The following is an 18,655-nucleotide window of genomic DNA, read 5'->3' as shown; positions in this document are numbered from 1 at the left end:
CTTCCTGTTTTTGAGGCTCACCAATGGTTTATATCTTGTGGTGAACCCTCTGTATTCACTCTGGTGAAGTCTTCTCTTGATTGTTGACTTTGACACACATACACCTACCTCCTGGAGAGTGTTCTTAATCTGGCCAACTGTTGTGAAGGGTGTTTTCTTCACCAGGGAAAGAATTCCTCGGTCATCCACCACAGTTGTTTTCCGTGGTCTTCCGGGTCTTTTGCTGTTGCTGAGCTCACCGGTGCGTTCTTTCTTTTTAAGGATGTTCCAAACAGTTGATTTGGCCACACCTAATGTTTTTGCTATCTCTCTGATGGGTTTGTTTTGTTTTTTCAGCCTAATGATAGCTTGCTTCACTGATAGTGACAGCTCTTTGGATCTCATATTCAGAGTTGACAGCAACAGATTCTAAATGCAAATAGCACACTTGAAATGAACTCTGGACCTTTTATCTACTCCTTGTAAATGGTATAATGAGGGAATAACACACACCTGGCCATGGAAGAGCTGAGCAGCCAATTGTCGCATTACGTTTGGTCCCTTGAAAAGTGGGAGGCACATATACAAACTGTTGTAATTCCTACACCGTTCACCTGATTTGGATGTAAATACCCTCAAATAAAAGCTGAAAGTCTGCAGTTAAAGCACATCTTGTTTGTTTCATTTCAAATCCATTATGGTGGTGTATAGAGACAAAAAGGTTAGAATTGTGTTGATGTCCCAATATTTATGGACCTGACTGTATATGAAAACTGCAGCTAAATTGCGCCAGAGGGACTAGTCATGTCTAAAAAATCTGTAGCCTCACCTGCACAACTGAGGGTTGTCTGGGAGCAGCAAACTTCAAACGGACACCAGAATTATATATGAAAACTGCAGCTAAATTGCGCCAGAGGGACTAGTCATATCTAAAAAATCTGTAGCCTCACCTGCACAACTGAGGGTCATGGCACCAGGACTACGAAAGGTCCCTCCAAACACATCAGACAAATTATAAAAGGTCAAGGTTGAGAATTACTTCACTCTGTTGTGGTGGAGCTACTATTGGGACATTTGTAGAAATGTGCTTGTCTTATACCATATAGCCCTGTCCTGCGTCTCATAAAAGTCTCCCCAATTAGCACAGCAACAAATGCGAAACATTCCTCATCCCATCATAATGTACATGAGGCAAGCAAAGGAAGTCCCTGGCAACAGGAGTGCCAGCTGCCACCTATAATAAGACTCATCTGTAGGTAAAAGTTAATATCTCCTAAATCTGCAGAGTTTAGGAGATATTCACCCTTCATGCAGCCGCTGACATCAGCGGCACAAGCGTGCTGAAGGTCCGGAGGCTCGTGCCGGAACGGGGGACTCCCGCACGCATGTGATCGGGCGAGCTGCGGGAGCTTCGTTCTAAGGTAAGTATTTCATAATGTGCTAGTATCCACCCTGTTAAACACAGATAAGGCTCGATTCACAAAGCGTGAAAAACAGAACTCTAGGCAAAAATAAAAAAAAATACAGTCTGAGGCTGGCCATACACGGTAAAAAATTTCTTTCCTGCAACCACTCCTATACTTTCCTGCAACCACACATATACTTGCGTCTATGGCTGAAGAATCAGTCTCATACCGCAGTTGTCCCCCCATCAGCTCTAAGCCCAAGAACTGAGCGATCACAAGACTGCTGATCAGCTTTTAGTCCACTCTGAGCAGAGAGGGGTGACGTTCAGTGACTGCCCTCAGCTCTGCCCCTCCAGCTCTCACAGGAACGTCACGCTGGGGAGGGGGCAGAAGCGGCTAGTTCAGGCAGTCAATGGTGCGTTGAGAGGCTGAGGCAGCTGCCTATCGGGCATCTGGGTAGATCCCGACAATATGGTCAGGATCCTTACAGAGTCTGGAGCGGCTCTCTGACATAAGCCAGCAGCAGAAATCAGGGAAGCAGGGATCTGTACGTTTTTTCCCTTCAACCTGCTGGTTAAACGAAAAAAAAAAAACTGTGTGTATACCCTGCCTTAGGGTCCCTTTGTCAGTATTTGAATTTTGTGAATTGGACCTGTAGTATACAATATAGAGTATTTTTAAAGTCGAATTTCATCCAGTAGGTATTTCAATTATGGGTGAAGTGGCCTCCTGCCTTCCTATAGATCTTTGGCACTCCGGTGATGAAATTATCCTTCCATGTTCTAGCACCATTAGGTGCTCATGCCCACTTTGAGGTGTTCTCGCTCCTCTTTTTGTAAAGATATTCAAAAATTCAGCAGCAGGGTCAGGTGTACAGAGCTGGGCTTTTAGCATTGAAATCTCACCACCAAAGTTTGAAAAATATAAGAAAAGTGCAGTAACCCGTAGTAACCAAATTTTAGTTCACACCCGTAAGATGAGTGATGACTGAATAGCTGCTATGGGTTACTGCACTTATTGCCCCTCATTTTTTCCAATAATCCACAGCAGCTCAATTTTGCCTATTACTGAATGACAGAGTGCTGTCCAGTGATTTCTGATTGGCTGCTGTGGGTTACTGTAGATGAACGCAGAGAAGAACAGGGGGACCCCCATAAAATGGATTGTTTTGTCTGCAGGAGTCTGAACACACCCGGACTATATGGTGTCACTAACACAAAGCTATGAAGTGTTATTTCCCAGCAACACTGTGCGCTATGCTGCAGCCCGCTGAGATCCGTCTGCTGCTTTTGTTTGGAGCTCAGATTGATTCACAGCTAATTATGACAATTATCACCGACTCTGCTGTGTTCTCAAAGTGAAGCACAGGTGGTCCCATCACTCCCACTGTCCCAGGAGGTTCTGAAATGATCTGCTCAGATCTTGCCAGAGTAATCCATTCCTTCATTCACACCAATTCTTCTACATCATCCATTTGCCCTTTCTTGTAGAATAATTTTTTCAGGAGCTGTACAGAATCTCTCCCTTCCATCAACACCCAGACACACTGACCCCAACAAATACACCGACACCAGGACACTCCCACCCCTTATCAAATAAACCCATACCAGGACATCCTGACCCCAACAAATACACCAGGACACTCCCACCCCTTATAAAATAAACCTATACCAGGACATCCTGACCCCAACAAATACACCAGGACACTCCGACCCCTTATCAAATAAACCCATACCAGGACATCCTGACCCCAACAAGTACACCAGGACACTCCCACCCCTTATCAAATAAACCCATACCAGGACATCCTGACCCCAACAAATACACAGCCACCAGGACACTCCCACCCCTTATCAAATAAACCCATACCAGGACATCCTGACCCCAACAAATACACAGCCACCAGGACACTCCCACCCCTTATCAAATAAACCCATACCAGGACATCCTGACCCCAACAAATACACTGAAACCAGGGCATGCAGACCACTCTGAATACACCAAACACAAGGACACAATGCCCCTCTCTGAATACACCAACCCCTCCAAATACACCAACACCAGGACTCACACTCTTCCCTCAACCTAATGCAACAACATCAACACACACTGACCTCTCCAAATACACCGACTCCAGGACACACCAACCTCTCGATACATTGACACCAGGACTCACTGACCCCTCTGAATACACCAACACCAGGACATACTGACCTTTCCCCTTTTCCGTATACAACACCAGGACGCACAGATACCTACCTAATTCTCCCACATTGGGACACACAGACCCTCAGAATACACTGACACAGGACACACTGAACCTTCCTAGTACACCGATATTAGGTCAGTCCTCTCCCTTGTAAATGAATGGCCATTTCAATTGCCCCCATTTCCCTGTACACTTAGCAACACATCCCAGCAGCGTAGCTGCTCCCAGAGATCTGCACTTGTTGTGCACCTAGTAGTGGTCGGTGTGATCTCTCATGGTGGCCACGTTTAATCTTGGGATTTGTCAGTAGTTCACAGTCTGCCCTGAACAGATCATTGGCTTCCGAGAAGCTTTTAAAGCGAAGAGCAAAAATGCTCTTTGATAGCGGTAATAGTATTCAGCTTGTCAGATCACAGGCAGAAGAACAATGATCAGGCAGAGGAGGAGAGCGTGGCAGTAATAAGCCGACTGTGCCCACTGTTGTATGCAGTGCCAGGAAGTTACCGTCATCCTACCTCTGCTTATTAAGAAATTGAAACCTGAATGGAGAGCAGAGCAAATCTGCTGCTCTCGTAAATATATACCTTCTGGCAAGAGAAACACCAGAATGCCGGCATGTATCTGTTTGAGAACAGCATTATCTTGTTTCAGTATGTGTGCTCAGGCTCTTAAACCAGTCATAGATGGATCAGATTTGGGCTGATACAGCAGGGACCAGCTAAGATTTGATCCATGTATGGGCAGGCTGGTTATACTGAAGTCGATCCATCAATGAACTTTGGTACAACCAGCCTGTCGTATTTTTGGCACGCAATTACTGCCAGCAACTATAGCCGCTAGCAGTAATCATTGTAATCTCCCGTCCGGAAAGGCTCCCCTCCCCACCCCCCAGCAGAACACAATAGCGCTGCGGGAGGGATTCCCCCATCAACACTGATTGTGTTGATGTGGGAATCAAGTTATTTTTTTGGTTTCAGGAAAGAAAATGGAATCATCTATGGCCTGCCTTAAATTGTCCACTGTGGCCAGAATAGCAGGTGCTCATTTTGGGGGTTAAGCCTGGCTCGTCTGAATAGGAAGTGTGATCGGGAGGTGCTGGATTAGGTTCTACTGTGCAGAGCGAAATCTTATAATGCTGTGTACTATAGCTAGGTGATTCTCAAACACAAAGGGGCCTTGCAGACACATTGGGTAAAATAAAGAAGAAGAAGATGTAGTAAACCAGGAGCACAACATCAATGGTTCTGGAGTCTTAAAATATTTTACGACTAAAAAAGGAATGTTATAGGCCAGGGGTCTCAAACTGGCGGCCCTCCAGCTGTTGCGAAACTACAAGTCCCATCATGCCTCTGCCTGTGGGAGTCATGCTAGTAACTGTCAGCCTTGCAATGCCTTATGGGACTTGTAGTTTTGCAACAGCTGGAGGGCCACCAGTTGGAGACATTTGTTATAGTCCAAGGTGTCTCAGCCACTGTAAGTGCCACTTTCAGGGTTAAAATTATGTTTATGATAAAATGGTGGACTTGAATGGCTTGGGGAACCCTGGCATAACATGGCCTTTAACTAGTGGTTGGTATTATCAGCTGCTGAAGCCTGACCACAATATTACTCAAGATTTCTCCAATTCATTTGAATCCACCATTTCATCAAAAACAGATCTTTAAGCCTTGGTGAAGGAGGCCACTTCATTCTAATACCATTGATGTGGTGCACCCTGTTTTCCTACACCTCATGGTTATGTTGCGTATTTGTGAGTATTATGTAGAGATAAAAAAAAAAAAGTTGAGAGAAGCAAACATTATTTGCAAAGTTTACTATTTTTACTACTCATGCTTAATAGCATCACAAAAATACAGTACAATTTACATGTCACCAACCTATCTGCAGAGGTTTCCTGTAATAAACCTGAATAGCAAAGAAAGTTCAGGGAAAGGTGATATAACAGGCATATTTATTTCCCAGAATGAGGGACAGATAATGGAGCTTGTCCTTTTAGCACTTCCCCTACATAAAAAGCAAGAAGTAACAGAGACATATTTGTGCAAAGACAGAAGATCTTGTTTAATCAGTACTCCACTGCCAGCTGCAGAACTCAAGGAAAAAGTCAAAATTGGATGCAGGATCTCAAGTCACACTGCATAAGGCACATTTGGTTGTAGGAAATCAGCCCCACATAAGCTGTATGTTGGATGGAAGAAGTTAGTACACTGTTAGATGATTAATGCTGCTCTATGCCTGCTGACTGCTCCTACTCTAATGCCGCGTACACACGATCGGAAATGCCGTCAGCAAAACTCCAATGAGAGCTTTTTGTCAGAAAATGCGACCATGTGTATGCTCCATCGGTCTTTTGCTGGCAGAATTCCATCCAGCAAAAGATTGGGTGCATTTTCTCTATTTCTCGGTCGGGAAAAGTTCCTATCCGAAAATGTAATCGCCTATATGCTATTTGGACGTGCAAAAAAACCTTGCACGCTCGGAAACAATTTGACGCATGCTCGAAAGCATTGAACTTCATTTTCTCGGCTTGTCGTAGTGTTGTACGTCACTCCGTTCTTGACAAGTTTTTTCTGACGGAAATTCCGTCCGTGTGTACGCGGCATAAGCTCAGCATGGACAGGACAACATTGATTGGCCACTTTTAAAAAAGGCAAAAAATGAGCTGTAAAAATAAATAGTGTATTAACCATTCACAGCCAATCAGAAAACATTCTGCAGCATTCTGACTTTCATCATTGGTTTTTGCATCATTTTATCAAGTAATCCTAGGTATACACTATATGGTCAAACGTTATGAGAAACCCTCCAAATGATTGAGCTCAAGTGTTTCCAGTCAAGGGTACTGGTAATAGTGCAGCATACAAAACACATTTTTAGACAATTGTGCTCTTCCAATCTTCTGTAAACAGTTTGGGGAAGTCTATTTTCTGTTCCAGCATGACCAAGCCCCTGTGTACAAAAGCTTTCTTCATAAAGACATGGTTTGACCAGTCTGGTGTGGAGGAACTAGAGTGACTTGGACAGACCCCTGGCCTCAATCCTACTGAACACCTTTGTGATAAATTGGAACACTGATTGGAATCCAGGTCTTCTCATCCATCATTACCTGACCTCACAATATTCTAAACAAACATTTCAAAATCTTGTGGAAAGGCTTCCTAGGAGAGTGGAGGCTGTTATAGTAGCAAAGGAGGAGAGGCCAACTGCATACTAATGGCCATGGTTTTGGAATTTGATGCCCAATAAGGTCATATAGGTTTGATGGTCAGGTGTTCCTAGAGCTTTGGTCTTACAATGGATTTTGTGTGTCACTTGTCAACCATTGTCACTTCTTTCCAGCCCCCACTGCTCTGTAAGTGCTCCTTTTGCTTAGCTACCCTGGGCATACTGCTTCCTTTTGGAAACACGTGTCAGAATCTGAGCCTGTACCAATCAAAGTGCTAACATGAGAACTCCATTCACATAAACCAAAAAATACAGATTTCTGCTTGGGGGATGCGATTACACATGGTACAGAGAGGCGTTTAGTATAAGAGCATAATGTAGCTCCTTCCCTGTATGAAGCCCTAATTCCAATGTGGAACTAACAAATCCAGAATTCCCACACAGTGCCAGCTGGAGAGCTCCAAACTGCCAAGCTTCACTGCTACAGAAGCTGCATCTCATTTTCCAGTGAAGGCAGCCGTGTAATGAGGATAAGATTATTCCCCAGGAAGTGATTTCCTGGATTTGAAGCCCATTCTTCCAATACTCAGCATTGGCTGGCCGTTACATTTTGTGAATAAAGTTCAGTCAGCAAATTCTAGAACCACTGATCTCCTTCCAAGTGTGAACTTTACTGCCTTCTGGAACGAGTGCCAGCACCATCACCCGGGAGCAGTTACCGGACCTGATTTCCGTACCTTCACATTTTCAAACTATGAAATCAATAGTGTCTGATTTACATCAGGTTATAAGCCCACTTCAATGTGGTATGCCTGCTACCTCATGATGCTGCTGCTGCCCCTTGCATGTCGTGTCCCATTCCCCCATGTAAACCCCAGTATGTTGTACAGATCACCCAATTAGGTTGCTGCATACTCCAATATTCTACACTGGTGTTGTGCAGTTACGTCCATGCCCATGAAAACCTCAGTATTGTGTACAGATCGCCCCATTAGGTTCCTACAAGCTGCATAGTCCAATAGGCTACACTGGCTGGTGTTGTGTGGTTACCTCCAGGGTAGTACTCGTTCACAGTCCTGTTATCCACTTGTAGGGTTGCGTTGCCTCCATTCCGGGTGTATTTTACCACGTGATAATTGCCATCATTCACCGGGGTACTCTCTTCCCGGATAGAGATGTCCATCAAACCGATGTTAAATTTCACACCAACTTTGCCTTGTTCCTGTGGAAAGGGAGAGAGAGATTAGTAACATAAATGGAAGAATCAGAATTCATATTTAAGGATTTATGCAGGCATGATCCAAATTTACCTTCAAACCTCCCCTCTATGTATCGTGTACCAGCATTATCTTTTTGCTTTTCTTATTTCCTGTAGCAAGGAACAGTATTTACTACTCCCTGTGACAGTAACACCCAGCCTTGTAAAATTCTTGCAGGGGCAGCTTTCGGGAGATCAGCACCTATTAATGTAGCCATGTCCCCAGAAATACATCCATCCGAAGCCCTATCTCTACACACAGTATGTGTGGACAGGTTTGTGGGGGTCAAGACAGCAGCATCTGCTTTGCGGAGGAAAAAAAAAAAAAAGGCCTGTATGTGAAGAGGGACAGAAAGAGACACGGGAAGGCGGGACTCTGTAGTCAAGCAGAGAGAACTGGGCAAGTACCGACAACATTCCTTGTTAACTCAATGCAGCAAGAGTGGCGTTGTCAGCTCACTACAGGAAGTTAAAAACGCCCTGGATTTCTGGCAGATGAACAAGTATTTTTCTGTACTTCAATTTTAGAGACAAAACATGGTAAGTGTGCACATATTACAGAAATATATTGCATTTCCCCCCCCCCGCACATACTGTACATGTCACACTGCTCACAGTATGCAAAGTAGTACTGGTATCTGAGCTTTACAATTGCTGGCCTGAAAAACCATGTCAGCCTCTTTTACATCCTGCTACCATCTGGTATAGTGTACAAACATCTACTCCCTCAGCTTATTGGTGCTCGGGGCCTTTGCTGCCTCCTGTTACATTAGTCAGAAGATACCATCTCTATGAGCTCATCTAACTGGGCTTTCCTTGGCCTCCAGACCAGCATGTTCACAGCCAGACAGGAGGAAGGACCCTCCACCTATGAAGATTGTACTGATCCCCCTTATGACACGTATTCTTGTCTCTCAGCCTTGTCTTCATGTTCTTCTGAATTAGATATTTTAGGGTTCGTAGCCACGTCCCCAAAGACTGATTCTTCAGAAATATTCTGCTTGTTCGATTTTATTGTACAAAGCAGATGGAAAGTCTATGTAGTGACAACTGAGCTCATTAGTTGGAACATTTGTGAGGTGACGCATACGAGCTGAAGCTGGTGGTACAAAAGGCTCAGATGGAAGCAGATCATTCTACTATACTGTAAAATCGATTGACCACAGTCTTTATGGTATTCAATGGAATGACATCATCTGTATCAGTTGAGCACCCTGCCTAAGATGGCTACAGTCCTTAAATAAACCTGTACATATCAGAAACTTCCTAAGAATCTTGGCTGAATATACTAACAAGGCCAGGTTCAGACCTTTGCAGGGCACCACTGTAGGCACGTTAGCATGCATGGTGTCCTATTAACATGTGTTTAGTAAAGGCAGCTAAGAATGGGCTTCCAACACACCACAAGGGACCTTTTACCACACCTGCATTATTATTTTTTTTTTTTTTTTTTTTTTTACTTAAAAGCACCACAATGCACAGATAGTTCACATGTTTACATTTGGTGTACAAAAAATGCAGATGGCACTTCAAAATGAATGGCGGTGCACCACAGTCCAGCTACGTACGCATTACCATAATGCAAAGGTGTGAGTTTGGCCTTAAACTATTTATTTTAGGATTATGCCTGTGGTCAGAGTATTTGGTAGATGGTAGTAGGTCCCCTTTGGTTGTATTTTAATATATTTAATCTGTTTGCTGCCCACATTTTGTCCTGTTTGGCACAATGAGAGGTACAACTTTCATTCCCCCATAACTGAGCTGAATTTTGATGACCCTATATAACTTAGGTGATGTTGCTTTAACAGAAACATGTCAGAAGAGTAATGTAGGGGCCACTTTCTGAAGATGCCAGCTGTCTGGCCATCTCTGGTGGAAATGTTCTATATCAATGACCTGGATCAAGCATGTAGCAAGTGAGGTCAGAAGCATGTGGACAGTGAATTAGCATGAGAATGGAACTGCTGATCTGCATACTTGTTTCAAAGTTGTAAAGTTACTAAATTAGTATTACTTCCAGCATTTCCAGAAGAAGGGGTCCGCAGTGGGAGCCCCCTGTATTTTACCCATGATGGGTTTAAATCCAATTGCCAACTTTTTCAACAGTCCTGCTGAAATACATGGAGATACTGCAAAAAAGTGACGGCCTTGCTCGGGAACTTTGCTGCCACAGAAGAGTTAAGAATGAGTTAAGAATGAGAACTCCCCGAGCTGACAGCCAATTTCACATAGTAAAAATCTGAATACATTTAATTCCAATTGAGTATAAATGTTACGGTTTCTTTCTCTGCCTCTGCTCCTGTTACTGCTGCCAAGGGACCAATCCAGCACCACTTGCCTATGTGATTCAGGAGACATCTGGGATGCGGCACAGACAACGCTGTGGATCACAGAAATGCAAATATGTTCAGACCTTGAACACTTCCCTATCAAGCATGGAAGGAATTGAGGTGCTTCCTTCAGGAGACCCAAACCTGCGCCAAGAAGAGCCCATAGTTATAATATCACAATCATATGCCCCCCTCCCCCCCCCCAAAGGAAGATCATCCACAATCTCTCCACACTCCATCTTCACTATGGCTACCCACACTACAAGTGCTACAACACCTGGTGTTCGCTTTGACTATGGCAAATATGCTTTTATAACACTTGCAAAGGTGTGTAACCTATCCAGTTGTATTTGTCTTCCCAATCTAAGCTGGTGATTGGTTGCTTCAAAACATCCCCTTAAATCATTGTTAAAGAAGCTTATCATTGACAATGTAAGACAGGTCCTCTTAAATGTCATCAGCTGCCTGATGGTTCGACAAATGTATCTACCAGAATCAGATCTAATTCACTTTGACCTGAGCGCTCGGCTCATATTAAGTCTTGGCCTCAGGCCAAAGGAGGAAAACACAGGAGCAGCCAGCAGGGCGGTAAGAGGTAGCATACACTGATATGTACAATTCACTGCAGAGACCTGTAACCATGTCACTCCTCTTGAAAGTAATTCTGCATGTAAGAGCAAAGACTTATTCCCCGGGCATTAGAGGAAGATTAGATATGATTACATGAAATTTGTCAGCCTTGTGATCTCACCCATCAAGCCACCCACACACACCGAACATCACTCAACGGCATCCTGAAAAAGGCTCTAAGTGCTCTTCTCAGCCATCAGTCGAAGAGTGACAGAGATCGAGAAGGGCACAACCAATAGTTCCACACAGAGCACTAAGGGGGACAACAGGCCCATAAAGAACAAAGAGTGGTACTGACATCTGACACAGAGCACTGAGGGACACCGACCATTCCACACATAGTGACACCACCAGTCCCACACAGGACACAGAGCGGTGGCCCCACAACAGTCCCACACAGAGCATCACCTGAGAGTCCCACACAGCATTAAGGGGCACCTGAGAGTCCCACATGGGACACACAGCAGCAATGACAGTCCCATAAAAAGACAAAGAGCGGCACCTTAGCATCACAAAACAGGCGGAAAAATGCGGCACTTGATCATCCCACACTGGGCAGAGAAAGGTGGACCCTCAGAGCCACACACTGGGCAAAGAAAGGTGGAACCTCAGAGCCACACACTGGGCAAAGAAAGGTGGAACCTCAGAGCCACACACTGGGCAGAGCAAGGTGGAACCTCAGAGCCACACACTGGGCAGTGCAAGGTGGCACCTGGAAGTTTCACTCCAGGTAGAGAGAGGCAGTATATACAGCTAACTAGTGCAATAAACCAAAATCTTACAAAGCACAAACCCAACAATCATATCAGAATACTTTAAACCTCTAAAAATAAATACAGTATATACCGGAGCTTCCAAACAAATGCTGAGCAATGCAAATACGCAATCTTTAGTGCAAAAACTGCAAATACAGTGACATAATATAATAAATACTGCCCTGGGAAAACAGATGTTACACCTGAGAGTCGCAGATTGCGCAGAGAAAGGTGGCATCTGAGAGTCACAGACCGGGAAAAGAAAGGTGGCACCTGAGAGCCACATATAATGTAGAGAGGTGGCACCTGAAAGTCACATACCATGTAGAGAGGTGGCACCTGAAAACCACATATTAGGCAGAAGAATGGCAATGCTGTGTTTTACAGCAAGTCAGAGATGAGCAGGACCTCAGAATTCCAGTAAAACAGGAGGGACAGGTAATGGGCACTGTAGGGCAGCCATTTCAAAATAAGTCAACAAAAACATGTGTGCATGTACCCATGAGGTCCTGTGTATCTGCCTCTTCGAAGCTCTAAGGGCAATGAACAGCAAGGAATGTGCTCAGAAGGAAGGTGTAACCATGTCATAACACAATCTTCCATTATACATCAGTTAGTCACAAATATAATGTAAAACAGGAGCTGTATCCCATGGGCCGCACATCGAAGCAAACCCGCTATATGAAGTATGTGGGAGTCTCAGCCCAGGCTCCTGCTAGGCCATGCCCCCAAAGTGTTTTGCTCCCCTCTGTGAGCTTCTCCAGTAATTGTAAACGATCACCTTGTAAAACAACCAATTCAATTTAAAATAGAAATAAAAAGACAAAACATTTTTGTATAGATATAAATATTATAAATACCTTTTTCCCCCTTTTTGATAAGTGATCACAATCCCGTTATCAGCTGCATAAGAGCTGGGGGGAGGAGAAGCAGCGGCACGCGGAGCTTCCCAGTGAATGGCTGTGTAGCGGGGGGCGTCAGGACAAGTCTGATCATTGGAGAGCAGGCTGAGATTCCAGCATAGCTAGAGAATTAATCAGGGTGTGCTCTCTTGCTTTGTGTGGTCAGTTTTTAATAGGAAAGCAGAGGGACTGTCAGGAACACCAGGGATTTCCCACGCAGGAAGCAATACAAAGAGAACAGGATACTTTCTCATACAAGTACAGCAGGCACATTTTAGGAATATAAAGTGTTGAGGTAACAAACTCTTTAAGCTCCCAGGGGCAGACAAAAACATGCTGGGGGTGTGGCCTTGAAGCAGACAGGGCTGAGACTGCTACATACTCCATACAGCAGGTTTTCTTCGATGTGTGGCCCATGGGATACAGCTCCTGTTCCACATTGATGTTGTCGAGAGTCGAGACAAGCTCCTTCCCTGGCCAGCAACTCATGGTGGTGGGCACAGGATTAGAATTACAGCCTGAGTGGCACACACTATGCCACATTTGGTTCACAAATATAATGTTATGATTGTCCTGCTCCCCCATTTCAGTCCCTGCAAAATAATTATTCTATGTTGGGGAACTCTAAGCAAACAAAATATTTAAAATATAAGGTAAAACGGAGTTTACTCTTATCCAGCACCTTCTCTTCCACAGAGGACGCTGCTCCCTGTTAATTCCTAACATTCAGTCCAGGTGTCACCAACCAGAACATGATCAACTGCTTGCAACATGTAATTTCACTCTTCATAGCACTGTTAACCAGCACAGAGACCCCCTTTGGGAAGAGATCCACCTGCAGTGTTGAACATGGCTTTCCGGCGTGGGAATTCTGCAGGTTTGCTTCCATCTTCATGCATGTGTAAAGAACTTTGGGCCCCTCATCACATGTCTGTTGGCTTTCAGCCCTCGTACAGAGCCTGGCCGCAATCCAATTCTCATTAAGCCTGTAAGCTCAGGCAGGACCCGGGTGCATCCCATGGTTTATCACTGACAGCTCAGTCATTAAAGAGAGCTTGTCACAGCATCATGATGAATCTGCCTGTAATTAGGCACTTTTAGGCTAATCAATTTCAATTTCTTCTCTCACTGCAACACAGGAAATCTATCAAAGGCTCTGCTCTCATGATAGACACATGGGTGCCATAAGAAAAAAACAAACATGACAGAGTCCGTGTATATGGATGGGAGGAAGGAAAGTGGGCAAACACATGGCAGTCAGTTCATATGGATGGGAGGAACATGGGTAAGCAGACACATGGTGGTCAGTGTATATGGATGGGGAGAAGGGGGGTGGTCAGACACACGGCAGTAAATATATATAGGTGAGAAGAAGAATGAGCAGATACATGACAGTCACTGTATATGGATGGGGAGAAGGAGTAGGGCAGATGCAGATATGGATGGGGGGGGGGGGGGGGTGGACAAACACATGGCAGTAAGTGGGCATGGATGGGGAGAGGGAAAGTGGGTAAACACATGGAAGTCTGATTATGGTGAGGGGGGGGTAGACAGAAACATGGTAATATGGTATCCAGAGCTGGACTGGGAACAGTTTTACACCCAGCGAGTGCAGAGATTGTCCTCAGAGCCGCCTTCCTACAGATGGGTCACAAATCAATAGCAGCGGCCGAGTGATAAATTCTCTGGTGCCTCTGGAGCAGCTTGATAAATAGCAGTGTGTAGTATTGACAGGTTATGAGTGGATGAACTCTGGAAGCTGAAGGCATCCATACACTGATCATTTCTCATTTTTATCATCACTGCCAACAGAAATATTACAGACCCTTCAAGAGATGCCCAAGCTATAAAACTGGAAGCAAGGCTTTTAAACATAGTTCTCATCTCGCGCTTCTTCTCTCTTCTGGCACACAAAATGTAGTACCCCTCCCCCTCTCTCGCCTGGCACACAGACCTAGTGTCCTCCCTTCCTTTCCATCTCTCCTGGCACATGTATAGTGTTCTGCTCTTCCCTGGCAACCATACATGCTGTTCCCCCCCCTTGCTCTCTCACTTGGTGAACACACATAGCACCCCCCTTCCTCTTACACGCTCCTATGGCACACACAGTGTCCCCTTTCCATTCCCACTCAACTAGCATGATCACAGCCTCCTCTTTCCTCTCTTTCGCTTTCTCCTGGCACACATAATTTCTTATCCCTCTTCTGCTCTCTGCTTGCACTCACATAGTCCTCCTCCATCTCTGCAGCCCTCCGTTGGCACACACAGTCCTTCACTCTCTCCTGGCACACACAAACATAGTCCTCTCTCTCCAACTCTCCCCTGGCACACTCACACAGTTGTCGTCCTCTTTCATGCTCTTGGCACATAACAGTCCTTGCTCACCTCTTCCCCACTCGGCTAGCATACACACACACACAAAGTCATCTTATCCCTTTTCCACCACCCTTTTGACACACTTAGTACTCCTCCTGTCCTGGCACATAGATATAGTGTCCCCCTTTCCTTTACTGGACACATACACAGTCCTCTGCTCCTTCCTCCCTCTCTCCTAACACACATTGTATCCCCTCTGCTCTCTCCTGGCAAACCAACAAAGTCCTCAGCTTCCTTTTCCGCTCTCTTCTGGAACACACACATCCACATAGTCCTCGGCTTCCTCTTCCATTCTCTCCTGGCACACACACATAGTCCTCAGCTTCCTCTTCTGCTCTCTCCTGGCACACACAAACACATAGTCCTCAGCTTCCTCTTCCGTTCTCTCCTGGCACACACACATAGTCCTTGGCTTACTCTTCTGCTCTCTCCTGGCACACACACACACACAGTCCTTGGCTTCCTCTTGCGCTCTCTCCTGGCACACACAAACACATAGTCCTCAGCTTCCTCTTCTGCTCCCTCCTGACACACACATAGTCCTTGTGTTCCTGTTCCGTTCTCTCCTGGCATACACAATTAGTCCTCAGCTTGTTCTTCTACTCTCTCCTGGCACACACACATAGTCCTCGGCTTCCGCTTCAGCTCTCTCCTGGGAAACACATCTAGTCCTCAGCTTCTGCTCTCTTCTTGCACACATACATAGTCTTCAGCTTCTTCTTCCGCTCTCTCCTACCACACACACACAGTCCCCCTCTTCCACTGTCTCCTGGAACACACACACAGACACAAAGCCTCCCCGCCTCCCCGAATTCCCCTGCTCTCCATGAACACATAGCATATTTTCCTCCTATAATGTAAAATTTATTGTGAATTTTGACATGCAAATACTGGGTACAGTTATGGAGGGAACAGCTAGCTATATTTGGCACCTCCGATATGGCAGATCTATAGATAGCTTGGCTCAAATGTGGCATTTTAGGTTACAAATTAAAGTGCCCTGCTGGATATATAGGATTGGGCACAGTGTCTGTCTGCTGGTCCTGGTGCCATAGTCCGCACATAGTGCATCTGTCTGCTTCCGTTGCTGCTCTCGGCTGCCTGCACAATGCCTAACCATCGGTGACAAAGCAGAGATGCATCCAGTTCTGTGTAGACACAATACACTTCACTGTCACCTGTAAGCACAGACTGTAGAATCACTGCAAACACAAGAACCCTTCTGTCACTTTACAAAAATATTAATCACAGCCATTTATAATAATTTTTTTTTTAAAGAACATAAGGCAGGCCCTCAACTGTGTTTGCTTCATTAATGCAGAATGATGCTGTCTTGGATCTGTGCAAAGCATCTGGAATTTGGTGCTAGACATTTGTGTGTGATATTTGGCACAGCCTGTGACTGGCAGTCTCTGCACCAATCACAGGGCTTTCTGCAGCTAAAAACAAATTAACAGAAGCTACGAGCACGTTAGTGCTTGCAACGCTTGGCTCAGAGGTACTAGAAGGTTCTGATGGTGCAGAAGGATAAGGACCTAACCTAAGTTATGGGCTCAGGGGATAAAGGAATAAGGTTAATGTGGACCTTGCATGAAGTGCCCACTATATATATATATATATTTATAAAAAGATGTCCAAATGCCTGCACCATTTGCAAGATCATCACAAATAATCCCCATTCTATTTTCTATGATCATCACCTCCATCTAGTGGCTATACTATGGTACTTTCCTGAATTACCTAAATTGGGAAAATAGCACATTATGGCCACTAGATGTAGCCAATGATTACAAGAAATAAACATATTAGCTGACACGTGACACCTGTTGAATGCTTGAGACATACGCAAAGCAATCTTTTTTATAAATAGGCTCTTAGAAAAAAAATTGGAGAAAACCTCACCATAGACCCCTGGGATTAAGTTTAGCTTTAGGACTCAATTGAAGATAAGAGTAATGCTCAGCTCCAAACAGAAAAAAAATAACACAACTTAATCCAGTCAAGTATCCAGGTTAGGGGAGGGGGCAGAAAACAAACAAGAAAAAAAAACAAAAAAAACAGCTTTCTTCTGGTGGTAAATGGTAATGCTATCCCCTGATTGTTTTTTGTATCATTATCAAAGGAAAACTGGTCCAAAATGTTTTAAATGTAGCTGTATATTTCTTGCTATTACAGTAACTTACCACCAAAGAACAACCCAAAATAAATTCTCCTGCTCCTGGCGATCTTAGCGATACCAAATATGTGTAGGTTAGCCGTTTGTACCTATAACCTGTAGTAGGGTCCAAAAACAATAGTGTGCATTTTGTGTTTCTTTTGTTATCCTACCTAAAAAACATACAGACAATAACTGACACCGATACAAATGTAAAAAATGCTTTAAAAAAAAAAAAAATTAATAAAAAAAAATCTACCCAAAATATACTGACCTATGACCCTTACCTTAACCCAAACATTAACCCTGGCAAACCTTGAACTAGCGATCTTCTTTTAAAATTATCATTTATTTATTTGACACACTTTGTTTACATCTTTCACTCCTGTAAGGAGAGAAAATACAATTTATCTTCCACTCCATTTAGAGGAGAAAGAGATCACATGGGAGGGTTGCACAGTGACTGATAACTGTGATAGCCAATTAGAGGCTATCACAGCAATCAGGTGACAGGGAACCGGGACTAGACGCAGTGCGGCACGTTCCCAGCACAAAGACAGGTACGCAAATATGTGGCCTCACAGGAAAAAAAAAAAAACTAAAAAACATTTCCGTGAGGCTGTATATATGCGTACTGTCGGTAGAAAGGGGTTAAGGTAAGGTCAGGCCTCTGGTGCAGAGACAGATGTGACTGGTGAACTTATCTCTGTACAGCACCAAAGACTATGTCAGAGCTACAGTATATAAATCTATAATAATAATAATAGTGTATGACTGTGGTAGAACATTAGAGTGTAAGCTCCTCAGGTGCAGAGTCCGATGTGACTGGCTCAGTGTTCCCTGAACAGCACTGTGGTGTATGTCAGAGCTATATAAACGTATTATAATAATAATAATAATAGTGTGCGACTATGGAGGGGACATTAAAGTGTAAGCTCCTCTGGAGCAGAAACTTAAGTGACTGGATCATTGTTCTCTGTACAGCCCTATGAAATATGTCACAGCTATACTGTATATACTGTATGTGTAATAATAAAAAGAATACAAAACCTTTGAGAGTAACTTGGTTTGAGAGCGTTTTGCAAGACGAGCAACATTTTTTTCTAAATTTTGACTTGATATACAAGCGAGGTCTTGATATACAAGTAGCGTCACGTCACAACTGAGTATAAAAAGAGAAGAGAGGCGCCTCTAAGTGTAGCAATATGGTTACATTTAATGAATGTACAACATTTAGCAACACACTGCTACACTTAGAGGCGCCTCTCTTCTCTTTAATACTATGTAGCTCCTGCTGGATTTTGCTTCTAATCCCCTTGTGGATGGACATTTTATGGTTACACAGCCTGGTCACATTGCTATATTCCTTTTATATGGACTATAAACTGTGGGGACATTAGAGTGTACATTTTTGTTTAATAAATCTTACAAACTCACAGCCTAAATAAAACCATGTTTACACATATACAAGGAAATAAAATAAAAACACA

General features: G+C 44.1%; 1 protein-coding gene across 16 annotated transcripts in view; it reads right to left on the bottom strand.

The window, feature by feature from the left end:
* The window catches only part of NRXN3 (neurexin 3), a 460,573-nt gene that overhangs the window by 91,681 nt on the left and 350,237 nt on the right, over positions 1-18,655 (bottom strand). For all 16 annotated transcript variants that reach the window (XR_012237139.1, XR_012237140.1, XM_073610156.1 and 13 more), the window contains one exon: positions 7,810-7,981. Coding sequence is in view for 14 of the 16 variants with exons in the window: in XM_073610156.1 (XP_073466257.1) it covers positions 7,810-7,981 (172 nt within the window). In the remaining 2 variants the exon portion in view is untranslated. The remainder of the gene's footprint in view (positions 1-7,809; positions 7,982-18,655) is intronic.

Source organism: Aquarana catesbeiana, linkage group LG13 (assembly GCF_042186555.1).
Source record: "Aquarana catesbeiana isolate 2022-GZ linkage group LG13, ASM4218655v1, whole genome shotgun sequence".
Taxonomy (NCBI): Eukaryota; Metazoa; Chordata; class Amphibia; order Anura; family Ranidae; genus Aquarana; species Aquarana catesbeiana.
The sequence above is the reverse complement of the archived record's forward strand: the minus strand, read 5'-3'. Positions and strand labels throughout refer to the sequence as shown.